This window comes from Lytechinus variegatus, chromosome 5 (assembly GCF_018143015.1).
Source record: "Lytechinus variegatus isolate NC3 chromosome 5, Lvar_3.0, whole genome shotgun sequence".
Lineage (NCBI taxonomy): Eukaryota > Metazoa > Echinodermata > Echinoidea > Temnopleuroida > Toxopneustidae > Lytechinus > Lytechinus variegatus.
In genome coordinates this window covers 12702056-12729922 of record NC_054744.1, presented here as the reverse complement: position 1 = coordinate 12729922, position 27867 = coordinate 12702056, and the positions used below count along the sequence as shown (strand labels likewise).

The window sequence follows — 27867 nt, the reverse complement described above, 5'->3', positions numbered from 1 at the left end:
TCATCATATTATTGTCAAATATCACGAACCACATTAATGATAAGGAAGAATCAATGCAGTTGATGTGCTCTAAAGTAATGTATGTATGTATGTATGTATGTATGTATCTATCTATCTGTCTGTCTGTCTATCTATCTATCTATCCATCCATCTTTTCATCCATCATCTATCTATTTATCCATCCACCCACCCATCCATCCATCCGTATATCTATCCATCTATCCATCCATCCATCCGTCTATCTATTTATTTATTTATCTATCTATCTATCTATCTGTATCTTTATACACTCTCATTATGGAATATAATGGATGTAAACCTCATATGCCTGTACTCACCTCATGTTTAAATACAATGAAAAGAGCTTTACCAGACAGACAACCAAATACAGACGTCCTGTCGTGATGAATTGCTTATGCAAAACTAATGCTCGAATCATACCAGTTCATTGTCACCTTGGAAGCAAAGGAATAAGTTGGTTCATTGAAAATTTCATTATCTCTCGTATGCCTATTCTCGAACTTGCAAAACTTTGGTGTATCAATGCTCTAACACAATTTATCTTATTTATCTTATTTATCTAAAGTGAGTTTAAATTGCAGCAATAACAAAATTTACAAAATAAAACATGACGTATAGCATCTTTGAGAATTTGATGAGTACGGTAGAGGCTCTGAGGAATGAAATAAACTTATATGACAATGAAGTGAAATTCAATATTTGATGAGTAAATAATAAGCAGGTTACTCAGTTGAGTAGGGTTTTCTTTGGAAACTCCCTGTGGTAGCAAATGTAATAGGTTTACCCTTCTTTTGTCATATTGCTTATATAAGTGATGTACCGTTTACTCAATTCACAATGAGTTGCACGAGTGACGTAGGACTTACATGACGAAAGCAAAACCTCTGAAAGGATTGCGGTATGAAATGTTGTCGTCCTTATATCTTCTCCATTTTGTGTTTATCTGATTTATTTCTTTCATGAATTTACAATTCATACCATTCTAATTAATTCATTTCTTTCTTCCACTAATGAACGATCCCCCCCCCCTTCGCTATACTCTACCCCTCTCACGTCCACTGCGTTCCCCTGCCCGATTCATACCCAGGCTGCCAGGCACGCAGACAGCAGACACGCTCTTCTCACCCACACTCACACAACCATCCACCCTCTCCCACATACTCGCACGCGCAACCGTTCATCCCCACAAACATGCACACACACGCACAAAATTATTAGTCATACACACGTAATATACATGTAATATACCAAATGTTCTAACCGTAAGATTTAAAAATTTAGTCTGATTGACGTACTTCATAATCTCATCATGATCCATTCTCCCTTTTTCCCCCTGTACAGTCATTTGTGGTCGTCGGCAGAAAATTCAAATCATCTCAGATCTTCAGGTTCACAACGAACGATGCATTGTTTTGTCTATCACCGCTCAATCCCATACGGCGACTGATGATGAAGATATATACCAACGAATATCCTTTTCATTTCAAGTTTAAAGAATGCAAAAGTGTATTTTCCCCGAAAGTTTTAATACTCTGAGGCAACACCGAAAAAAGTAATATAAAAATTCTGATGTTTCTGCATTCATTGACGAAGGATATAATTTAGTTACAAGTTCACAACAATGATAAAAAAGCAAAATACATAATTATTAATCGAAATAGAAGTGTGACATTTGCATTATAAAAGCAATAGATGAGAAATAATTCAATACGAAAGAACATGCATAAATTTGAATTCAGTGGTCAGGTATTGTTAGCTAAAAAATGAATTAATAAAACACAAATGGTTAAACATATAATTACATATTATTATATAACAATAAAATATAATTATATATTTCCTTGATATAACAGCAATGATTTTTTCCATGTTTGTAGAAAGAAATGAACACACGAATATTATCTTCTCCACAAATTTACCCTGGATCCACTATACCTTTGGCAATTTGAGTTAAGTGTTGAACATAAATTGTGTATCACAAAAAAATTGTGTGGATTGAGGTATACGTTTCTTTATCAAAATTCATTAATACTGAAAATAGTTTTAAACAGTTCAAGTATAAACTAGTTTAAAACTAGTAAAACAAATCAATATTATTTTTAAAAATGTATTTGCTCTAATTTGTTTAAGGAAATGATAGAATGCTAAACTGATATAATAACCATTATGTAGTTTTGAAAGGGAATATGGACCTTTTAAGATTGTAAAAGCTGGAATATACTTGGCCGAGTGTTGGCATTATGACACACTATATCTCCTTCATATAGTTTACCGCCATGGTTGATCGATTTAGTGAAAGTATATGCCATGGTAACATATTGCCAATATTTTTTTATCAATTTTCCTTCAATGATTGTAACTTCGTTACAAAATATCCCTCCCATTGGAAACAAGGATATGAAAATATTTCAAGAGTTGGGAAAAATTAACACGTTTTCCACTTACCCTTTTTTATGAGTCCTGCCCTTCTCATCATTGAGAATTAGGATCGGATTGGCTTGTTATTATCATAGAAATGAATTTCTTCTCATATTGATATCTCGTTGCCATGGTAACACTATCATGACTATGCATACGATTGAATAATCCTTAACCACCGTGTACGTTCTTCGATTTGTTTGTGATCCTAACCATCATTGCCAACTGTGTCTTTCTTATGCTGGATACTCCCAGACCACCTGAAGTTGCAGAGTAAGCTGTGATTCCATTTTATCTTCATTTTTGTTCTTACATGGAAATATGATTTAATAATAACACAATTGTATTGGAACAAAGCAGTAGTATGGTTTTATACTTATCCGTATCCGTAGTAGCAGTAGGAGCAACATGAAATATAGCAGCAGTAGGAGTAATAGGATCATTATGGTATTATTATTATGATTATAATCACTCTAAGTATTATTATTATTATAATTATCATTATTATTATTTTTTGTTATTTTATTATCATCATTAGTTTTATCATTATCATTATTATTATAATTATTATTAGTAGTAGAAGAAGTAGTAGAAGTAGTAATAGTAGTAGAAGTAATGATGTTGTAAGGCTGGTATGAAGAGGTTGATAATAAAAATTATAAAATATGAGCTGTTTGCAACGAATGTGATAGTAGTAGTAGTAGTAATAGTAATAATGATAATAATAGTGATTATGATTATGATAATAAAATAGTTCCGAAGCACTAATGAATAATAATAGTATGATAATCACTGAAATGAAAATAACATTAATAATAATAATCTGGTATCATTATTATGACTGTAAAGTTTATCAAAATCTTCATCATTATGATTGTTCTACTTCTAAAGATGATAACAGTTATGAATTTTCTTAAATATTCCTGTAAAAAAATATAAGAGTATTAATTGGCAATTCAAATCCCTATATTACCATCTCCCGAATTAATTAAATCAAAACGAGATGAATCAATTAAATCATAAAGAGATAAATGAAAATACAAACATTAGAATTGATAAAGTTCACATTGATTTTACTTTACGCAGGTTAAATAAGACTGTATTGAAAAAATATTTATGGAAAAAATCATTAAGCAAACTCCCGATATCGTCATTTTATCAACAACGTTTTTATTGTGTGCTAAGGACTAAGGATGCACCACGTTGGTCTATAAATCGGATTAAAAGGTACCGTTATAACCGGAATTAAAATGAATACAAATGCGGGTATTCAGTCATTATTGCTTAGCTTTTTCATCTGATCATGTGATAATCTGACTAGCTTAGAGAACAAGAGTGCATTTTATTGACAATCTGTGTTTTTTTTTTCTTTCCCCCTTCTTCATCTCTTCAATATCCACAGGCCAACATACCTCAGAATAGCTGAGTAAGTATTATCATGATTCATAAGAAAATACCATATGTTTAAAGATTGGATTTTCAGAGAGGCAGAGAGAAAAACAGGGGCAAATTTAGGACGATTGAGATATTTGTATGGAGAGAGATGAAAAATTATTATGAGCGATGTTTTTTTCTCACACTTACTTTTTATTATTTGCATGTATATAGACAAAGTTTCCAGAAATGAATATACTTAACTAGAATTTAATATACTCGCATGCATAATATATCCGATAAAGACAGGTCTTAGAATTCCAAATTTATGAGAATCTTTCTAAATATCAAATTACTTCCTTCATAAGTCCCTACTTAATTAAAAACAAGCTTCAAGAATGTTATCATTTTATGTTTAATCAGGTATATCTTCACTGCAATCTACTCTGCGGAAATGTTTGTTAAAATCTTGGCAAGAGGGTTCGCCCTCCATCCGCACACGTATATGAGAGATGCATGGAATTGGTTAGATTTCTTCGTCATTGTATTAGCGTAAGTATTTTTCTCCATCTCTAAAGGTTTTAATCAACGAAACCTGTTAACATTAATATAGATTTGCATCAACTTTATTCATCCCTGGTGTTTCTACTGAATGTGGTTTATACAACTAGCATGACTAAACGTTAAACAACTTGTTTGAAAAATATCCATGTTATAGATTTTATTTAGAAATCATTTCCTGGATTTTGACTATGAAAATGCAACATTATAGTAGATAATATTATCTCTATATGGATAAAATCTTTCATCGTCCAGAACATTTAATCGTAAAATAAAGAAGCGTTATAATATAAAATGAATCCCTTCTGAATTTGTACGCTCTGAAAACAATTAGTAAAATTTTACCCAACATTGGGTAAAAAGTGAACATGCCTGTGTGCTGGGTATTTTTACCCCATATTGGGCAAAATGCATGTTTTAAGGGTAAATTTCAACTCAATATTGCGTAAAATCTTTTTACCCAACCAACATTAATGTTCCCATTTTATCCAATATTGGGTAAACTTTTTTTTCATTGCAAGGAAAAATTGAATGAACATTACTCTTGTACAATTCCCAACAAACTTGTCTCTTGTCAGGGAGAAAGTGAATTGGAAGGCAATGTAGTCTTTCTTGAACAGTTGAAAATGCTGAATTCATTTCTTCGTATATTAGATATTGCCAAGCGTGTGACAAATCGCACAATACTAATCCAGTATCAATTTACTGCTCTTCTCTTTCTTCGGGGTTGATTAGATTTATAAATTGGTTCAGTTGAAACTGAAATTATAGACATGAATTAAAAAAAGGGATTTTCTTCCTTCATCTCCCTTTTCATAGGTATGTAACGTTCGGGTTAGTCGAATCGGGCGTTGACATCGGTAACTTCAATTTCCTACGGACATTCAGGGTTCTCCGAGCCTTGAAAACGATCTCCGTCGTACCTGGCCTGAAGAGCATCATCAACGCTCTCATTCGATCGACCAAGATGTTAGGGGAGGTGATGCTCCTCACCGTGTTCGCTCTCTGTATCATCTCCCTTCTTGCTCTTCAGTTGTTCATGGGTAAACTAACAAGGAAATGTGTAGCTGATATCCCGCCATTGGACTTCAACATCTCCCATGAATATTTCTTCAACTTCACACAAGATCCAGGTATGATACTTAAGAAACCTTAAAATATGCGTTTGTTTTAGCCCTACAATCGTAAAAATAACGACATGTGCGCGCGCAGCAGACGACGATTGAAATAATTTTTCTTTTAACTTAAAAAGAAAACACAATCACACCACTCACACATAAACCTACTGCTATGATTAATACAATTAAAACACATGGACATACTAAATGATATTTCCAAAAGAACGACACGATATCAACTTAGAGACGAAAATAAAGAAAAGAACATAACATTTAAATGACAAAACAATGTCGTTGTTTAAAGTTTGGATAAGGTGTTTTTTAATATATCGTATCTTCTTCTTTCATTGCCTTTTCATGTTTATTTTTAATTTTTTGCAGCAAATTGGTTAACTTGGGGCGGCGACCCTGTCATCTGTTCTAATATGACGCTAGGAGGGTAAGTGTAATATATCATCAGTATGTTGCGAAAGTTACCTTTTAAAAGTTAACTCTATCCTTAGAAAATAGAAGAAAACGATAAATGAAAATGTATAATTTATTTTAAAAAATGACTTACTTAATCATGATTACACCATCTGAACAATCTCATGCATGAGGCATAGCTTGATCTGGTTTCATCCCGACGTTTCTTTTCTGATGTTTTTCATCTCTATAAAAGTATCCATTTAAATGTTAATAGATATAATATACATACAATAAAGTCAACTCACTGTTCACTGTTATCGGATATAACTATGAATATCATTTAGTGGGTCATATCAATGACTTGTGTAATCGTTTACATTATGACATTAATATGCAGGTATGACATTTTCATCCCACATGTTTTCTGTAACATAAATTTCTCTTGATGATATCTGAAGATATTTATTCTTATTTCGTTTCTTCCACCCCATCTCTCTCGCTCTTGTTGCGGTTACCTGTGACGCAGACGAGATTGGAGGTAAGCATAAGTACATTTAAACGTCATTTAAGATAGACACATATTGTATGCAGTGAATTGAATATCTCTATTTCTTTTATTTGAATCAATGATTGCTACTCATTGACGATGTCGATGAGTCTCTGTAGATCGCAATATCCCGTCGGATTATCAATCACGTCTTATTTTGTAATCCCGCGATCTTTGTGAATATCTGTATTACAATGGTATGATGTATTATATATCCCCAGTCACCTGAAGGCGACTTTTGTCATGTTTGTATATACGCTACTCCATATAGGGAATAAGACTGGCATTGAGTTACTTAAATGCATGCATGTTTTTCTTAGAGCCCTTGTTACTGTAGAGAGAAAAATAAGTCTAAATAATTTATGAAGATATCAACCTAGCTAAATTTATATGAGATAAAGACATATTTACCATTCGACCAAAATGGATTGTAGTAACAATAGAAAGGGAGAATCATACAACTTTGGGGCTTCCAACATGAATAACGTAATGATTTATAATAGAAAGTAACAAATAAGTAGTATCTTGCCATCTGAATGGGGGGGGGGATAATTACCTTTTTTTCTTACACCTCTTTCTTTATACTCCTTTTATCATTCGCAGTTTATGTCCGGAAAACTATACATGTTTAGAAGGAATTGGAGACAATCCAAACGACGGGTATACCAATTTTGATAACATTGGTTACTCCATGTTAACATGCTTCCAGCTAATCACATTGGACTTCTGGGAAAACGTCTATAATCATGTAAGTTCTTCAATTTTATCTGTTTTTCTTAAAAAATAAGTTTTTTCGTATGCTGAAAATGAGCCCAGCATTGAGATTTATTCCAGAAAATGTACCATATTATTTTGTTTGTCAAACACTTTAACTGATTTTATTTTGAAAAAATATTAATAAACAGAACACGGAAATAATCAATTATTTGGCTTTTTGCCGAAAACATTGTGAACAATGACCAACATTCCCGTTTCAGCTGATTATAACTGCGAGCGCTGAAAATTAACGTTATTTCGATTACCATTCATGTGCATTAAGTGGATGACATTATTTTTTATATTGTGAATACAACCTCGACTTCTTGAAAACGGGTCAAAATATAATCGAACGGTATACTGTTTGACATATCTCTGATGTTTAATTGCTAATCAATAACAATTCAAGCCATGAAGGTATAATAATATGAAAAAATGAGGGAACTACGGATGGATAACGGAGAATTATATTAAATAGGGCACTGTCTAAAGATTAAAGTTACAGAGCGTACCGCTTCATTACTGCGCGTAGAGCGCTCTTGCTATTGTTACTCATTGTCCACTCGGGTCGTTCGCAAACAGACCCCTCTGTAGAATAAGAACAATTGACCTAAATTTCCTATTTCAAGTAGCGCTGACGTTTTTTCAATATATGTCCCGTTTTCTGGTTGTTGTTTTTCATTTCTTCGGTGACTAGATATCGATAAAAATCTGTTCAAGAGTCCTAAATAATTTGACCATCAGTTTGATACAAGACAACAGAGGGATTTAAACACGACTATTCCACTTTTATATATGTTTCAGCAGGCCATGGCCTTACCCACTGACCATGTTATTTGTTAATGTATTCACGAGTTTCGTTTAATAACATTTTCCCATTTTAGGAAATGGTAGAAATAAATCATCGAAAATAATTCATTCATATTCAAAATCACAAGACATCTCGGGTATTGTAGAAATCCAAACTTTATCATGTATGGTTCAAAGAGAAAATAATTAATCTAATTCATGTCCATTGTCATGACTGTCATCAGTTGGGGTATGTTTGGCTTCAATCATGGAGATGTGAGTTTCCCTGGTTTAGCTCAGCAGAAAAAATATCAATAGCTTAATATGAGGAGGATCCCATGCTGAGCTACCAGTCGGAGGTCACAATTTTTTGTCAAATAATTGTCAGAGGAACATCATAATGATAACTCAATCATCTTCACTCCTTGTATACATGTATTTCTTAATTCTTTGTGAGTCATGAATGGGTGATAGACAGGTTGAAATATAACTTTTAGTGCCTTTATCTGAACAGGGAAGCATGGAAGTTTAAAGTGTTAAGAAGAAACACATATTAGTGCACATAGAGGTACATGCAAACTTTTATGTTAAATGTGGTATGATATTAGTTGACATTACAGAAAAGTTTAATTGATTATAAAGTATAAGGATGTGTTTTTTTGCATTTATTAGTGGTGTTTTACAGTAACACAAAAGTAACATTAAAAGTTACTATACAAAATATATTTTGTTGTAGACTATGATGTTATTGATAAAATAATAATCATTGATGGTACTACTATTTTTTTTTGGCCATGCTAACAATTTTCTCAGAAACTGACACGAGATTTAAAAAGAAATCATGTAGATATCTCATAGAAATGTCATTTGAAAATATACAGAACTGTATATTTATGTTTTTACCTTATAATATGGTAAAAAAAATCTGTTCTTATTGGTTGTCTTAGGCAATACTTACGCTATTCCGTATCCAAGTAGGCCTACTTTCATTTTTCTGTCAATGTTTTGAGTTGTTCTTTTTCTTGAAGTAAATAGGCCTTCTTGGAAACTTGAAACTTGTTATGTGTTACAATATTTGTGAACGACACTATCATGGCCTAAAAGGTGATTTTAGTGTGCTCTAAAATGCGATTTTCGCATGTGAATTTCTTAAAAAGCCCCTACTTTGAGAGGGGGATACCCCCTCCCATTCTTCCCCGCTCGGTCGCTGCGCTCCCTCACCGAGACTCAGACACCAATCACCACAATCATAAGAAATTGACACCTATGATATAATCAATCATTCGTTTCTGTATTTCTCTTCAGATTTTAAAGGCGCAAGGTCCGTTCTCGGTTTTCTTCTTCCTTACAACTACCATGTTTGGCGCGTTTTATCTCATCAATCTCATGCTTGCCGTCGTCTCCATGGCTTATACAGAGGAAATGGAGAACCAAGGGAAGGTAAGCTAACATTCTCTTTCTAAAATCACAGTATAATATGATTTAACATTCATATTCTTTATTCTAAGGTCCAGCTGGCTAAGTCAGATGGATCGAGGTGGCACTGGCACTCACACATACGGCCTCGCACACATAAAAATTTTGACATAGAATTGTTCTCTTATTAAACATTTCATGGATCAGCATTTTAGATAGGACACTCGAAGAATCCTAAATAATTTGAAAATCACTTTGATCTTCGATTATTTTTAAACGCAATGACTAAAGAGAACAATCCTTTACTGTATAGTTGACTTTAATTTGTCAAAAGTCACATGTTGTGTACCATAGCTGTAATTGGCTCTTCTTTGAAATATTCCAGGAGAAGGCCAAAAAGGCGAAGGAGAAGAAAGACAAAGTGATGGAGTTGGACGCAGCAAAACTGAAAAAGCTAGCCGCAAAGAAGAAAAAGAAAAAGAAGAAACAAGCAGAACTGGACGGGCAGGAGAGTCAGCAAGGAAGTCAGGTACCAATGCTGACCAACGGTCAAGAGAACGCCGGGTATACAGGGGAAGGGTCTACGGCTGGAAAGTCAGATACCGCTAAACTACAAGATGATTCTATAAGTGACGTCGGGTCAAAGGCATCGGAAGTAAGTGATCGAAATGGCATGACTCGGGTGTGTGCGTGTGCGTGTGTAGCGTATTAGCTAATCAGGGTGCATGGATGTGTGTGTACGGTACTTTGTATCTGGGTGCCTATGACGGGTGTGTGTGTGTATGCATGAGGCAGGATGAGAGTAGTTGGACGCACGATGGTGTGTGTATGTGAGAGAGAGGGGGGACGAGGGTGCATGAGATGTGCATGAGATGCGTGAGTATCTATTTGTGTGTGTGTGTGTTTTTAAACAGACATGCATCAATTAGATAAGGATTATATACGTCTTGCGCCGACCTTTAACCTCATCATCCGAAAGATGTGACCTGGTGAGCGTTTCATCAATATTTTCATCCGACAAGTTGTCAGATCTGACATCTTTCCATGATTTTGATTGGCTGAGAGGCCATGTTCCTATGGTAATTGTCGGATAAAACGTGCGACAAGTCCTTTCATGAAACGCCCCCAGGAGGGTGTTTCATAAAGCTGTTCGTACGTTAAGAGCGACTTTAAGAACGACTGGTTAACCTTTCTTACGCGCTAAACTATCACCAATGAACATTGAATGGTGCAAATAATTTACCACAAGAAAGGATCACCAGTCGTTCTTAAAGTCGCTCTTAACTTACGAACATCTGTATGAAACACCCACCAGAGCTCGAAACTCGATTAATTTAGTCGATTTGCTTAAATTGATTAGTTTGAATTAAATTTATTACATACTGAGTAACGAAAGTAAACAGAAAATTAAATATATAAATGCTTCACATCGGTGAGAACTAAAATACATAAAAAACAGGCTTCGGTCCGTGGACTCTCCATGGTCTGCTGACTCGGACGTCATCAGTCTTGTAGTTTTAATTCCCTTTCAATTGATACAACAACATTACGTCATTGGTCTTTTGATTTTAACATTGATCGATATCATGGCCTTTTTATGACGACCTTGTGCTTGGGGACTGGACCAAGACAAGAACTTGTGGGCCTATTGACCTGTGAAGTGGTGTTAAGGTCTCGACCGACTATTGTGGTCAGTGGTATTGACACTAGCACTGGGAAATGCAGAGTCAAATCATTTGACTTCACAGGGGGAGGGGTGGATGGTGGGAGGATGGGGGTAGCTGAAGCACCAGTTCTGCCCCCAACTACCCGGATAAAAATCAAGTTAAATAATCATTTCAACAGGGAAATGTAGGATTGGTTGTTGTGAAGGACATTATAATGTTAATGGAAAAGCAACCAGCCGGAGGTAGGTTGAACATTTTGGGTAGTTGACATGACATGTTGTCAGAGTGGAATCTCAAGACACAATAAAGATAATCAAAGGCTGTATCTTCCCCAAGGGTTTGTGAGCCTTTGTCTGAATCCCCTATGTGCTGAACATACATCTTTTTCACATTCGTATTGATTTCCTTCCATGCACTTTAATCGTGAAAAGGTGCTGATGGATTCTGCCATTCCCATGCATTCTGTTGTTACAATACAGTAACGACAAATCGAAAATGACGTAAATAGAATACGTTTCCATGAAATTAAGAATTGCAGTTGAGGTAACAAAATTTAAATATATTTTGTGTGTGATTTCTTGATTTTCCCCATGAAGAAATTTGCCTTAAAAGCTCTCCTTTCAACATACACTGTAAGTGATTTTCTTTTGGGATGTTTTCATACTGTGTGTTATATGATTCATTCCACATGAGGGTAGTCTTGGTCGAACTAATCAAACTTTAACATCTAAAAAAATTATATTGGCTGAGATTATGGAGAAACTAATATCATTCTATGGGTATCTGAAAACGATTACTCTTTGTTTTATTTCCGTCATAAAAATACATAACAATATATATATATATATATATATATATATATATATATATATATATATATATATATATACATATATATAATGGATATAAGGAGTAACATATACATACATAATGAAGTAAATTCTAAACATTGATTATAAAAGAAAAGAAAAAAATGATAGATTGAAACATGTTAAGAGAGTTCAAAGATCAAACTTAAGACAAGAGACGGTTGGATAACCCATATTCAGCTGCACCAATTATATATGCGGCTGGTCTTCCATGGGGACCAAGTAAAAAGAGAGTCATAAGGAGCAGAAAATGAGAACAGAAAAGAAAAGACAAAAGAGGGAAATAAAGGAAGAAAGAAAATAAAAGGTAGAAAGAATAAAGAACGAAGGAGAGAAAAGAAAAAAATCACTGTCAGTTTTCTTACTCCTACCCTACTACCCCATCCCGGGCCCCTACCCCCCAAAGAAATCAATGTCTCAAATGTGACAACGCTGATCTAAAAGATTTTAAGGTCATGATGAAATCCCTTTACGTGTAAAAAACTTACAGAATACAGCATGATTTCATATACTTTCACGAAAAAACCCAGTGAAACAGAAAATTCCTATCCAAAATCCATCAAAGAGATTTATAACATTTTCCTAAAATTCATCAAAATCTATTGGAATTGATTGGTAGTAAAAACTTGAATATGAATCTGATTCCATTGTGTGAAATTATGTGCTAACTTTGATTTCGCTAACCAGCTTAAATCAAAGGTACAGCAATTATTCAAAGAGTTTTTTATCAACCTGGCTAATATATGTACATTCTGAATAAAGAAATACCGTTAAACGAAACATTGATTTCGAAAAACAAACACTAATCACTTTGAACAACGATGGATGACTTAAAATGAAAAAAATGTAATAATAATGTTAATAATCCAATAGTTTATATATTGTATCATATTATATAATTAAATACGATTTACCCTTTGGGAGTGGGCAATTCTAATAATTTGGAATATCAACTGTGATCATATTTAGGAACTTTGATTCCTCACACTTTATTGTCGTCGTTGGTTTATCATTGTGAATATAATATATTTCTATATATCAATAACATTAATGTAAAAAATGTGAATAAAGGTCATTCAGTCAGGCATTATTTAAATGTTTAAGTAAGTGGAAAGCAACATTACAAATGAAAGACTTTTCATATTATAGCAGCTTGGCTGCTCATGCGCCATTCCACTGGGAAGCAACCATCCAGATCGATATGCTGCATGGTCACCCTATTGTATTCAAACAATAGAAGAATAGGCAACAATACCGTCACTTCGACTCCATGGGGGAGATTCTTCCAAAGAGAGAAAGTGGAACGATGATATTATACAATGGGCCATACGTCGAGGATGGCACTTGTGTTGTCATCCATTGCGGGGCTTCATTCAATTATTCACCTCCTTCACAATAACTGCTCCCTATTTTGAGCATTGACTCATTTCTATGGTTGTTTTGTACAGAGACCAAACGGAGAGGGCGCTATCGATGCTGACCAAGGGACAGAAATGTACGATGGGATGACAGACATAAACGATTCCGTGACGGAAAATATAGACAGTGTGTCAGGGGCAGGAAGCAAGCTGGACTCTGAGAGTCATGCCAAGCAATCAACCGCTGAAGGTGATGGTGAAGACGATGAAGCGCCAAGTAAGTATCTGAAAAGAAACAACTGTCACTGCAGAATTCAGTCAATGTTTATTCCCGTCATTAATCCCTGATATCCAGCATCACAAACTAGTACCACCTACGTACGCTTCCTTTTTTATGAAGCTGTCAGTTTTTTAATAATTGTTCGGAAATTAAAAGAAAAATAGATCATTTGTACAATCAGAGTATCCAAATGAAATGAAGAGAGTTCTAAAATAAAAAATTCTTTCTTTTTTCGTATTTCTAGTCCCATTCAACGAAGATGACCCCGATAACCAAATGGACCATCCATGCTGTGATTACAAATGCTGCTGCGGGTGTTGCCGGCGAAATTTCATCTGCACCGTTCCTCACTATCGCCGTTGGCGGAAGGTGCAGTACGTGGCCAGTTGGGTGGTCCTCGATCCTCTGATGGACCTCTTCATCACCCTTTGCATCCTAGGTAATACCGCCTTCCTGATGATGGACCATGAAGAGATCGATAACAACCTCGCTTACATCTCAGAAGAGGGTAACAAGGTAAGATGGCAGTCATCTTGGTCTTCGTGGAGATTTGTAAAGGAATACCATGTGCGGGGATTGGGTTTTGTGTTGGGCTGGATAGTGTTGAGCTATAGAGGGAATAATCTGTATATGTGTGCCGGATGGTGGTTGATAAAGAGTCGTGACGAAAACAAAAGTAAAATTAACTGATTTGATTTTATTATCCTATTCTCTTGACATTTGATTAATATTTTATAATATATTTGAACATGGGCGGATGTCAGTAATTGAAAACAAAATCATATAATTCCTTCTATTCTCCTTAGGTCTTCACTTACATATTCACTATCGAGTGCGCACTGAAACTGATAGCTCTGGATAAGAAGTTCTTCAAGAATCCATGGAATGTTTTTGACCTATTTGTCGTCTGTGTGAGTCTTCTTGAATTTGGTCTGGCTAATGTCGAAGGTCTTTCCGTTCTAAGGAGTTTTCGATTGGTAAGTCTAACTGATTATCTTCTGAAAATAAAATAAGTCTATCGTTAATGGTGTTCGAATTTGTTGTTGTCTTTGCAGTCTAAATATTGTCACGTCCCGGAATTATCAAAAATCCAAAATTTTACCGTTTTTTTCATACAGCTGCGAGTTCTCAAGCTCGCTCAATCGTGGACAACAATGCGGACCCTCCTATCCATCATCGCGTCGGCAATCTCTGTCATCGGTAACGTGATGATCGTCCTTCTGATTGTCATGTTCATCTTCGCCGTCATTGGAATGCAGATCCTTGGTGGCAGCTACACGCCGGAGAACTTCGATGTGGCCACCTTAGAGGAAGTGCCTCCATGGCACTTCCGGGACTTCCATCATTCCATCATGCTGATCTTCAGAATCCTATGTGGAGAGTGGATCGAGCCCCTGTATGACTGCATGAACGTGGCCAACAAACCCTTTTGCATCATCCTGTTTATCGGGACCCTTATCGTAGGGAACATCATGGTAATCATCCCATACACACTTTTAAAATAACTCATGTCCGTTGTTATATCAACAGCGAAATAAAATTAATTTTGATTATTTACCAATAATGATTTCCTAAGCTTTTTGTAAAAACCCCTTCTTTTTTGTCTACTATTTTAAAGGTACATTATTCTTGAAACTGTAAAGAGACCGACGACGACGGTGATTCTTAAATCATACATTTAAATAGTCGTATTTGGCCAGTTAAATAAGCGAATCGTCAAGACTGTATTTAGAATTCCGATAACCTGATTTTCTGGTAATTCAAGATCAGTTTACATCGTAAACCAGTGAGATTAAATAAAATAGCAATCATGAAGACGTATCCAAATTTGAATTTCCTCTTACAGATGTTGAATCTCTTCTTGGCCTTGTTGCTCAACTCTTTTGCCTCGGACTCCCTTCAAAACAAGAAAGAGGCCGAAGAATCCAAATTGATTATAGCCTTCCGAAAGATAGGCCGCTTCTTGAAGTGCTTAGTGCGGCCATGCCTTTGCTGTAAGAAATACAGAAACAAAAACAAGATCGGGGACAGCACGGAGAACCTGAAGGTCCTTGCTAATGGAACGACGAAGAACGGAATTCTCCCGATCGAGAATGGCCATGGTGGAAAGGCCACAATCCACGAGTTCATCGTGGTCGAGGATGTGGGTAAAGACGAAGATAAGATTTCAACCATCGACATAGACAACAGCTCGCAAACAGGTAGGTTAAAGATATCATTGTTATTGATAGCACTGCAAAGGCTGTGATAAATGTCAGTTTCATCTGTTAGGGAAGTCGTGAATCACGGATCTGTTGAGAGTAATCCTCTTCTATTATCTACAGTATACATCTAATCCTTACAGAAAGAAAACAAAAAGAAGATAGAAGTTGAAATAGCTTATTTTCCAGGGATATTCAAATAAGTATTTACCAATCACTAATCACCATTTAAGAATGGCTTGTGCATGTGTACAGGGATCTTGATAAAATTTGATGATGGACTTGATCCACGCTAAGAAATAGATTAGATTGATATCATTCTCGAGCTTGGCTATGCATCAAATGTGTTGATCAACCGAATAGAAGAGTTCGGATAGTACGAACATCGTACTCACATATCTCACACACAATTCACACACAATTCTTTTTTCAGAAACTAATCCAGTTTGAAAAAAAAATGTATCTACTAATTATTTCTCTCTTTTTTTCCTTCAAAATGTAGTTATCAGACGCAGAAATCAACTAACAACGAACGGGTTCCACCTCCATCCTTCCTTAGCTGCATCGAATGGAAACCTACCCCACATGTATACCAATGGAGGCAGTCATCACGGCAGTGCAGTCAGTCTCAGATCGGTAGGTTCTCAAAAAATGTAGTGGCAAGTGGCGTAGGTAGTATTTTTATGTTTAAGGCAAGGAAGGTGGAGGTCTGACTAATTTTTGAAATGAAAAAAGGCGAAAAATTGTATTTGACAGAAAGGGTCACAGAAGTAATAGATATTGTATATATTCTACTTTCATATCTACTGTAGATAGCTTCATTTTGGTTTGATTAGGAAGTGTATCATTTTGATTTGCGTTGGGATAAATGGAACTTCTCTGTCCTCTAGGGGCACACTTACAGTTTCATGTGACGTCATATTTAGGTACCATGCTCGATGAGTTAAGAATTATTTCTTTCTCAAGCTTATTTTGTTCTCACTTTCTTTGTCATGATAATTTCCATCCTCATCATAACTTTGGCTCATATATTAATGTTTATTCTTGTAATTTGTTTCACCAGCTTCCGAATCGTCCACACGTGGCATTTGTCACACCCGCCCCTGTCCCTGCCATCCTGCCTCCACCAAGAGTACCTCCTTCTCTCCGCCTTGACCCCCCGGACGCTCACGAGAACGACTCCTTGTCGAACGACGCTGGCGACTGCCCACTCGTTGTCAGTACCAACGCTGAGACGGGAGAGATCGAACCTCCACGCTCAGTGGCTCCAACACCAATTCCCGGTCGATCTGTCAGTCATGCAAGTCTCGCGAGCATCGCGAGCAGGAGAGATACTGCGGTGGTTGTCAACACAACTGCCACTATCGAGGAACCTATCCTAGAGGACCCCGTCAAAGACTGCCTGCCAGGGGTGTGCACGAGATTCTACGCCAAGAAATGTTCGTGCATCCCATGTTGTCTTGATCCTAACGAGAACGACTGGGCATACCGGTTTAGACGGTATCGGGAAATTATGTTCACGGTTTGCGAGCACAAAGTCTTTGAAACTTTTATCATCATTGTCATCTTTGGAAGCAGTTTCACCTTGGTAAGGTTTCTCCCTTTGATCATTCCTATTTTCTCCTTATCCTCCAAATCAACTTCAAGTCTAGCGATATATCATCTGCTTCATAACATCATCCTGTGCTATGGTTTTCCCCATTTTTCTCTATCCCATATTCCTCATCGTCACATCTTCCCAATTATCTTTTCTGTTAAATTCATATTGAGTTTTATTTTAATTACCATCTGCTGATCCGTGAGAATACTTCTCGAATTGTTCAGTACATGTATTATGACCATGATGATGATGAATGTTTTTCCCGATTTTATCAAACTACTCGCAACACAGTGAACACGCTGATGCAGAATGTCACAAAAACTCACACATAAATTGGTTTGAAATTCTTCCTTTTTTTCACGTCAGATTTTTGAAGACATCTACCTAGATCAGCATCCAAGACGTCAGGAGATCCTTAAGGTCCTCAACTATGTCTTCTTTGGCATATTTGTTGTTGAAATGTTGATCAAATGGAGTGGCTACGGGTTCGTCAAATACTTCACAAGTTTCTGGTGCTGGCTAGACTTTGCTATTGTTCTTGTAAGTATGAATTAGGATATTTTAATTTTTTCTCCGCAGATGTTTCCAGGGGTTCGTTCTGCAGGATGGGTGGCGAATCGAGTCCTGTTGTCTGACAATGGTGACGTATAAAGTCACACGTAATAAGATTATCATTAGCACAGCTAATGTTGAAAATATATCACCAAAGGATATCTGCAAACTGTTTTCTGTAGAATATGACGATAAAACAACTACAATTATGATTTTTTTTTCATTTTTGACACAATTTATTTTCGATTTATCAATATTTTGTGAGGTCGATAAACGGAATACATCCATCATTTTTTTCTCCTTCATAAGGTCGGTCTACTTAGCATCTTGGGTGACGTTATTGGGCTAACAAACTTTGCTGCATTTAGGGCTCTTAGGACCCTTCGAGCGCTCAGGCCTCTAAGGGCCATCTCCCGATGGGAAGGCATGAAGGTACGTACAGATGGCTTTATTGTTTAAAATAATTATTGAGAGACACTACTTGATATTATCATGTTTCGGCTCTATTTACCAAAAAAAAAAAACCCAGCAAAAAAACTTTTTTTTAATAGTTCATATTCATTTACGTTTGATGACTAGTGTTTCTGTCCTGTAAAAAAACATTGTCCGTAAATCTTCTAATCTTCTAATCTTCCTAACCAGGCTCGTTGCTAAAATAATTCAAATCTTTAAATATTTAAAACCATTGGGATAACCATAAAGATGATAAAATGTCGATTAGTTCTGTGAAGACGTGACGACGACAACGACAAGTATTATAATGAGCGATGATGATTATGAAGATGAAAACAACATAGAGTTTGTCGACTGCGATGATTATTACTGGATAATAATCTTAAACCCTATTACCTTTTTTGTAGATTGTGGTCAATGCTGTAGTCCATGCCATCCCGTCGATAGCCAACGTCCTGCTCGTGTGTGCCATGATTTGGCTCATCTTCTCCATCATGGGTGTCCTATTCTTCAAGGGGCTCTTTGATCGTTGCGTTGATGAGGATGGCGAGCGATTGCTCCAATCCATCGTCAACAACAAATCAGAGTGCCTGGCCAAGAATTACTCGTGGGAGACACCGCCTATCAACTTCAATAACGTTGGGTTAGGCTACGTGGCTCTCTTTCAAGTGGTGAGTATTTGAAGGAAAAGAAGATGATAAATAAAAGATTGGGCGTTGCCCCCAACCTCCTCAATATTTTGCAATACATTTCTAAGGAAGAGTTTGTTTAGACATCGATACCAAGAAAAGGTTAGGAAATTAAAATATACACACTAAAAAGAAAATCATCACTACTACCGGAATATTTGTGAGCAAAGTAAAGTGATACTTAAAATGAATTAAATTGAAAAAAATATCCCATTTCATAGCGTTTTTAGATGAAATAAATTTAACTTGTATCGCGAAAAATGTTCAACGTTTGAATAACTTTTTTATTTCTCCTTCTCTTTGTGATTCATCTTTCCTCTCTTTTGTCCTCCTGTTTCTGTCTGTCTTTTTATCTCTATAATTTTTTTTTCTCAACCAGACAACGTTCGAAGGCTGGATGGAGGCTATGTCTGCTGCTGTAGATTCAAGGGGAAAACGTGAGGTAATATATCCCGTTCCATTATGGAATTTCCAAAATTGAATACAGATAAGTGTTCTCACCATTAATTTCTTAAACTCCTCAAGCTGCTATCATGCACCCCTTCGGCATTGTCACTTAAGATTGTTTACGTTTGATGGTTATTGTTTTCGTACTGAAATAACGCAGTTCATCTTCGTCAACATACCTTTCAGGGGCCCGTTGCAGAAAGAATTGCAATCAATTGCAATTCTAAAAATCACGCGTAACTAGACTTTCAACCAATGAACAGCGCCGTTTTGAGACTTGCAATTGATTTTTTGACTTGCGTTTACACGCAACTCTTTCTGCAACGGACCCCAGGACAACATCTAGGCAGTTGCGTATCATAGGCATGTACCGCAGGTGTCTCTGTCGGTGAAGATGGAGGGGGGGGGGGGCTCACTGGAAAATGGAACGAGAGAAAAGTACGAAAAAGACAAGCCGGTGATATACCAAATAATCATAAAATCATTATCGAATATTCAATATTTTTGTTCAATACCGATATCGAAATATCTCCCAGCACCACCTTCGACCATGTTCTTAATTTCAAACATTTCCATTATTTCCATCATTCAGGATGATCTTCAGCCAATGAAGGATAACCGGTTCTATTACTACATCTACTTTGTCATTCTCATTGTCTTCGGATCATTCTTTCTTCTCAATCTGTTCATCGGAGTCATCATCGATAATTTCAACACCCTCAAACGCAAGGTATGTCAATCGAAAAGAAATAAAAGGCATCAGTCGGGACATTTAATCGAATTGTATAAGCTGAAGCAACAAATACTTGGGTTATTATAGACGATAAATGTTCATTGAGCCAAATCTAAGATGATTTCATTCGCCGATTGTTTTGAAATTCATCGATAAAATCACATCGGTTTCTAAATCGGTTATTGTTATGAAAATTATATTTCGTCACAAGTGAAGGAGAGGTGGTAGCTGTCATGGGCCTGGCATTTCAGTTTCTGTCCTTTTTACTTGGCTAAGTTAAATCACCTTTTTAGTCAAAACAATATCTTTTGATTATACAAATTCCTTTCTGACAGTACGAAGGAGATAGTTCAATGGATATGTTCCTAACCACAAGTCAGAAGCAGTACTACCAGACCATGAGACGAATGGGAGTCAAGAAACCTACCAAACAGATTAAACAACCAACGGTAAGGTTGATACTTCTTGTCAAGTATAAAGGTCAAAAGGGGCATTGAGGACATCATGTTGTTTATAGTTCAATGGTGAAGTGAATGGTCGATGGTGAAGTGGCTTTACTTGGTTTTGATGTTTCCTACACAGTGTGATGGGATTTGATGTGACTTGGATTTGGTCTTAGAAGTTAATAGGAATCACTCTTTTTTGTTAATGTATGGTTATGTCCAAGAATCGAAGGGTCATTTTATGATTAGCTTTTGGATAGAATTTCGGGTCTACAACAAATATCTTTTGCATGACTGAATGATGTGTACAAGTGAAAGAGGATCTTATTATACAGCGACTTTTACTTTTATCCAATAGATTTATTCATTTAAGTATATCATTTTTATTATTACTTTTTATTGGTATTTATTTATTTATTTCCCTATTTATTTATTCATTTATTTTATCTGTTATTTTTTTAGGGGGGGGGGAATGCAAGTTTTTTTTCAATGGGAAGGTTGTAAAATGTTTTCTATCCCTTCATTTAATCACTTTGTTTTTCAAGCATAGCTGAGCATCTATCTCCTTGAGTCACTTTAAAGTATTCTGTATTTCGTTGGAGATGTTTGATACAGGATTGGTGAGCCATGTAGTGCTTTGTGGGGTGCATAGGACTTTCCTTTTAATTTACTGTGCTTTTACTGTGTTTTTTTATCATGATTCATGGTATATTTGCTTTTACTTTATGCTTCATTGTGATTGTGCATTTCCATTACACAGGCAGGAGTAAGTATAATTGCAATGCGTTCTTTACAATGTGTGTTTGCATATTTGTCACGGATGTTGTGTCTTGTGAAAAATCCTTTGCACTTTTTCATCGGTATCAAAAGATTAAGTCGGTTTCATATTTCTAACATATCTATATATTTGATTCGAGTGTTAAGGTTAGGGTTAGGGTTGTACCCTTTATGGTACAGCAGCATAATTGGTATTTCAAAATTCATAGGCGAACGAACAATTTAGTCGCGTTATTTATCGAATGCTATCAGTTAAATATTGGAAATGAGCATGGCGAATAAATTTCCTCACACTCCAAATAAAAATTTACTCTATCGTAAGAAACTATCATTCACTTTTTCTTATGCACTTAAAGTCGATTTAGATGACAAACTATTCTACTTTGACCAGTCGAATAGTATTTGTTTATTTGCACATAGCAAAGATAGAATAACAAAAAATAATACCATTTTCCAAACCTTATGGCAAGGTATCCCAAAAACATAGAAGTAGATAAATTCCTTTATAGTTTTCTTAGATGTTTTCCGTCGATTTTCCTTCAGTCCTGACATAAATGCATGAGCATAATAATATTTTTTACAGAAATATTTATGAACTATTTCTGTTTCGATTGATGAATGATTTGCCCCATTACTATTCTTAAATGTTTGCATATCCATCTATGATAATCTCGGTCACCAGTGGCAATTTAAGTCCTAAAATATAGCGAGGAAATTTCCTTCCTTGAAAGCACTAACGAAAATTGATTGAGCTAATACATTAAATCAATTTCACTCTATCAACTTTAGACGATGTATATAAGTCGTACACCTGTGCTATATACGAATTTTATTCGGTTTCAAAAATTGTGTGATTTCCGGCCAATTGGCCATGTTCATTCATTTTTAATCGCACTAAGGTCTTTGCAGTGTTAGATTATCATTAATAGTTTCATTTACTTTAGCACTTGTTTTCTAATAGCAAACATTTGAAATCTGTCGTCGACCAGATTGAGACCGCTTTCATTTTCGGCTGAAGGATGTTTAATACTGATCGGTGACAAATCATCTAACAGCTTACAACAATAGCATCTTTGATATGTTGAAACACTTTCTTGGAAAGCTTTATTCGGTATTCACTTTAGTACCATTTTTAGCCGTTCTTTGATTGTTCTTATTTTCTGTGAGCGGACCTTGATTGTTCAGTTCCTTTGTCCTTTATTATCTCCCTGCAGAACAAGATCCAGAATTTCTTCTACCGCTTGACAACGAGCAACAAATTCGAGCTCGTCATCGTTTTCGTCATCGTTCTGAACATGATCACGATGATGATCGACCATTACGGGATGTCTAAAGAACTCACCGATATTCTGGCACAGTTCAACATCGTGTTCACTGCGATCTTCGTCTGCGAGGCAATCCTCAAACTAATCGGCTACAGCTGGTACTACTTTAAGATTCCTTGGAATGTCTTTGACTTCATTGTGGTGGTCTTCTCGGTGCTTGGTAAGTTTCAGGAAACGCGGGGCTTCTGGTGGTATGTGGAAATTAGATTGTAAAGAAGGGGGTTGGAGCCTGGAGACACACATGAGAAAGCATTTACGTGTGACAGGGGGGGGGGGGGGGTGGTGGTAAGTAGGAAAGAAAAATTCATGGTCTTAGGGTTCAATACAAATTTCAAGTTCTTATAACAACATATAATAGGTCCCAATATTGAAAACAAGTATTCACATTAAATTTGATTTATAATCGAATTTCAACTGGATCAGTTCCCCAGAAGTTCTCCAACGGGTTTAAACTGTTGTAATTTTAATTGTATTGAAAGTGTTGATATGTACCATAAAAATCTTGCTGTGAGTTGATATCCATTTCCTTTTGAATCTATCATTAATAGGTATCGTGTTAGACGATGTGTTATCCAGTGTATTCATCAACCCTACACTGCTGAGAGTGTTGAGGTTATTTAGGATCGGTCGCGTACTCCGCCTTGTGAAGCAGGCCAAAGGCATTCGGAAGCTTCTCTTCGCGCTGGTCATTTCTTTGCCAGCCCTTCTCAACATCGGAATTCTTCTTATTCTCGTCATCTTTGTCTTCTCAATCATCGGCATGTCACAGTTCGGGCATGTCAAGCTCGACGGAGCTCTGGACAAAACCACGAACTTCCAGACTTGGGTAAACAGTGCGCTGTTGTTATTCCGCCTGTCCACCTCTGCCGGGTGGAACGACGTCTTAGACCCGCTGATGGTTCAGGAGCCAAATTGTAACAGTACATACGGAGGGCTCCCGAATGGAGACTGTGGTGGATTCTATGTACCAATATTCTTCTCCACAGTATACCTTGTTATTACATTCCTAGTGGTGATCAACACGTACATTGCAGTGATTCTGGAAAATTTCAGTCAAGCCCACGCACAAGAGGAAGTGGGAATTACTGAAGATGATTTTGGAATGTTCTATCAAATTTGGGAGAAATACGATCCTTCCGCTTCGCAGTTTATTAAATATGAACAACTGAGTGAATTTTGTGACGCTTTAGAGGCACCGTTACGCCTCGCCAGACCAAATCGAATAAAGATTGCAGCGTTAGATATGCCGATCTACGATGGATTTAGATTACATTGCCTGGATGTTCTGTTTTCGTTAACGAAACGAGTTTTAGCAGACGTGGAGGAGTCGGATGATTTCAATGAACTCCAGAAACAAATGGCGGAGAAGTTCGCTGAGAGCTTCCCCGACCGCGAGCAAAATCAACCGACAACAACGACAATGAAAATTAATAAGATGAGCCAAGCAGCAAAGATCGTTCAGCGGGCTTATAGGTTCTTCAGGTTGAGGCGAGAGATCAGCAAAGCAGCTTCTGCTAATCGAGCCTCTCAGGCCAGCAACAGCAACTCGCGGAAGAACTCCGTGTCGCAAGAAGCAGGAAAACTTAACCTGGATGTGAGCCACGGAAGCTCGCTAGGACCCGCTATGGAACTTCCCGGACAGCTGGGTCTGTCGAGAAGTGCCACTCCTATGATTCCAGAGGAAACCCTAGACAATCCTTCTTCTCATAATAAAGCAGAGAAATATCAGTTGGATGATCAAGGGAGTGAGATCCAGACAATAGATGCGTCCGTGGATATAGTGGGGAGTCAGGGAACAAAATATGAGACTACAACACAAGTATGACACCTGTCAAGGTTTGTAGCATTGACGGTGCTGTCGAGTAAAGAAGTTAGGACTTCTTAAAACTGAAATCCCCTTCTTAAATTATTTATATTGTATTATTGTCATGCCATATTACTGTGATCAAGGATACAGAAGCGGATTCCTCTTTTTTTAGATACAGGAAAGGGTATCTAAATGTCTCTTTTCTAAAAAAAAAAAGTTTATAGATGTTTGCTTCTGAACTAAGCACATGCATATTATAGAGGTAAAAATGCATGGTATTCTTTTCCTAAAGTTAATATTATATCAAAGTGCCTCCAATTGTATGTTAAGCTATATACATATTTTTGTAATAAATTTCTAAGTATTTTCGGAATATCTTTCTTTCAAATAGGTCTATTGGTGACCTAATCCTTGGTGGTTCCGGGGACTTAAGACATCGGAACAATAAATTCCAAAAAGTCCCAAGGGCATAAATTTAATCATTGACAGAATATAGTACAATAATTTGAGAGATTTTTTTATTTTCTTACTATATACGAGAATTTCTCGAAGAAATACTGAATGTAACCTTATTTGTATTATTTGAAATCGTGATGCCATTGAAAAATGACTTGACGAAGTCAGAAACAGTAAGTCATTGAATTAAAAGTCGTTTTCGGTATTATAAATTCACTTCTCCTCGAGAACCCCCCCACCGCAACAATAACGATGGACATTGAATAATGTACATATTTATTACATCAACGAATACCTGCTAGCCAAATTGACGAGCTATAACATTGACATATTCTATGTGAATTATTTTTCATAAAACCGACTGTGAATGCAAGAAATGAATTAGGATATTGTGCAATAAGTCATCACACGAAAACTGTTTCGAATCTTGTGAAAGAAACATGAACGCCGTTATATGAGGATAGATACAATTTCGTTAATAATTCATTGTTATATACCAGTGCCTTATTTTGCGTGTAATTACACTTTTTATAGTATTGTAATTTACTTTACTTTTACAACCTTGTCACTACTGAATAAAATAATGTGTGTATTGAAAAATTGATTTGTCAAAAATGGATGAAGCTTTTTTTCATTGTTACCCTGATTAAACATGAGTAACATTAATGGTTTAAAGTCAGTAGAAAGTGAATAGATGAGTTATTTTTGCGTTTTCTTTTTTATTTGATAATGTTATGTTGAATTATTTTTGTGCATAATTCTTTGCCAGAATGTGTATATTTAAAAAGATATATTATAAGTTTTATAGGACTTAGCTTTTCACAATTATCCGAAAAGTCGTCTTGTATTTGGCTCATAGTCTTTTCGTCTATGCAACATGTTCTTTAAGTTTCAATGTATGATTTAAGTACATATTTGCAGCGTGTGTGAAGTTACTTTCATATACCCCTCACGCAAAAAAAACCCGTACCCTGATATTGGTATTTTATTTTGTCTTTTTGTTAAAAAAATCGAATGCTGACGATGTCGACGACGACTACGTTGATGATTACCACCGCCGCCTTTTGTATTTTCAAAAAAAATCTTAAATAGAGTTGTTGTATAATAACACATGTAGGAAAAGAGATGTATGTTGTGTTTCGTCAAGAAGGAGGGGCTTTTATAATTATGATTCCGCATTGATGCTAATAAATGTACATGATTATTTGTACGAAAATTGTAAACATTTGCGTGAAAATGCATTCGCTCTCCCATAGGAAGGTTTAATTATGCTAACGGTGATGCTGCTGCTGCTGCTGATGATGATGTCTATGATGATGGTATGATGAAGATGATGGTGATGAATAAGATGATGATGATGGTGATGATGATGATGATGACGATAACGATGATGATGATGATAGTGATGATGTTAGTGATGATTAAGATTAGGATATTGATGATGATAATGATAAACAAAATTATGAAAACAAAAGGAAAATAACACGAAAGCAAAAATAGAGGGAGAGGGAATGAGAGACAGAGAAAAGAGAGGATGACAGGCGGATAAAAGGGGAGGAAAATGTAAGAGAAAGGGAGAGAGAAGTAAAGAGAAAAACATAAATAGGGAAAGAGAGGGAGAGGGAAAGAGAATGAAAGAGAGGAAATTTTGAAAAAAATATTTGATGATAAAAGAACAAAGGGAAAGAGAAATAGAGGGAGAAAGAATGTGTGTTAAATGTGAACTTGGACAAAACAATTTTAAAAGGCACCAATACTTCGACATCGAAATTTACAGGTCTGGCAATGAGAGATGAACATGATAACGATTCTTGAATAAAACCGAACTTGCCCCATTAGCCTATAATAACCCTTTTAAAGGGGAAGTTCACCCTGAAGAAAACTTTGTTGTAAAAATAGCAGAAAAATAGTAAAAAATATTGGTGAAGGTTTGAGGAAAATCTGTTAAAGAGTAAGAAAGTTATTAGAGTTCAAAATTTGGGATTTGTGACGTCATAAACGAGCAGCTGCCCCATGTGTTATGTAATATAAAATGTATGAATTTCAAATTTTGTATGGTTCCTGATGACTTAATTTTGTTTTTTTTTCATGATCGGGTGTGAAATGATTTGTCTATTGATATACAAAAGTTACAGTGAAAACCATTTTCAATTTTCTGAGAAAATGACATTTAATTGATTTTTTACCATTCGCTATGTAGTCAATGCTGCTCGCATATGACGTCACAAATCAAATAATTGAAATTCTAATAACTTTTTAATTATTTGATGAATTTTTCTCAAACCTTCGGCAATATTTTTTATTATTTTTTCTGCTATTTTTACAATAAACTTTTTGTCAGGGTGAACTTCCCCTTTAAGTCTTTCTATGAGTAAGTAAAGGCCGCTGGTAAAGATAGATCAGCTCCTTCCCACCCTCATAACAAATTAACAGCACCCCCAACCCACATGCCAGGCTTCGCCACATAATTTTCAGTTTTGGACTAACGAACCTTATTTCGTTTTCGAATTAACAAACCTTCGGACTAACGAACCTTCGTATTAACGAACTTTTTTTTCATTTCCGGACTAACGGACCTTCAAAATAACGAAACTGAAAAAGTCTAGGATTGTCCTTTTTGAAAACTCTGACGTATATTATGATTATATCGTATTGCACCGTAACATTAGTATGAGGATTTGTTACATTAACTCGATAGCTGTTCAAATGTAGTAAATTTAACTAGTGATGCACTAAAATAGATATTTAGACGTAGACGAAAGGAATCGTGATATCATCCCCTCAATTTAATCGCTAATTAAG

General features: G+C 35.9%; 1 protein-coding gene across 4 annotated transcripts in view; it reads left to right on the top strand.

Annotated features, from left to right (window-relative positions):
* LOC121415369 (sodium channel protein 1 brain-like) overlaps positions 1 to 26220 on the top strand; it is a 31078-nt gene extending 4858 nt beyond the window's left edge. The window contains exons 3-29 of one of the 4 annotated variants that reach the window (XM_041608552.1): positions 1363 to 1490; positions 2626 to 2712; positions 3842 to 3865; positions 4237 to 4365; positions 5194 to 5507; positions 5874 to 5931; positions 6427 to 6438; positions 7051 to 7195; positions 9298 to 9432; positions 9794 to 10063; positions 11672 to 11707; positions 13393 to 13579; positions 13827 to 14098; positions 14389 to 14559; positions 14701 to 15057; positions 15429 to 15785; positions 16285 to 16419; positions 16847 to 17371; positions 17750 to 17923; positions 18245 to 18367; positions 18796 to 19059; positions 19457 to 19519; positions 20117 to 20254; positions 20593 to 20706; positions 21461 to 21466; positions 22692 to 22962; positions 23351 to 26220. In XM_041608552.1, the coding sequence (XP_041464486.1) occupies positions 1363 to 1490; positions 2626 to 2712; positions 3842 to 3865; positions 4237 to 4365; positions 5194 to 5507; positions 5874 to 5931; positions 6427 to 6438; positions 7051 to 7195; positions 9298 to 9432; positions 9794 to 10063; positions 11672 to 11707; positions 13393 to 13579; positions 13827 to 14098; positions 14389 to 14559; positions 14701 to 15057; positions 15429 to 15785; positions 16285 to 16419; positions 16847 to 17371; positions 17750 to 17923; positions 18245 to 18367; positions 18796 to 19059; positions 19457 to 19519; positions 20117 to 20254; positions 20593 to 20706; positions 21461 to 21466; positions 22692 to 22962; positions 23351 to 24627 (5772 nt within the window). In that variant the 3' untranslated portion in view covers positions 24628 to 26220. The remainder of the gene's footprint in view (positions 1 to 1362; positions 1491 to 2625; positions 2713 to 3841; positions 3866 to 4236; positions 4366 to 5193; positions 5508 to 5873; positions 5932 to 6426; positions 6439 to 7050; positions 7196 to 9297; positions 9433 to 9793; positions 10064 to 11671; positions 11708 to 13392; positions 13580 to 13826; positions 14099 to 14388; positions 14560 to 14700; positions 15058 to 15428; positions 15786 to 16284; positions 16420 to 16846; positions 17372 to 17749; positions 17924 to 18244; positions 18368 to 18795; positions 19060 to 19456; positions 19520 to 20116; positions 20255 to 20592; positions 20707 to 21460; positions 21467 to 22691; positions 22963 to 23350) is intronic. The other 3 variants (XM_041608553.1, XM_041608554.1, XM_041608555.1) reach the window with 3 other exon arrangements.
* Positions 26221 to 27867: the final 1647 nt, after the last annotated feature.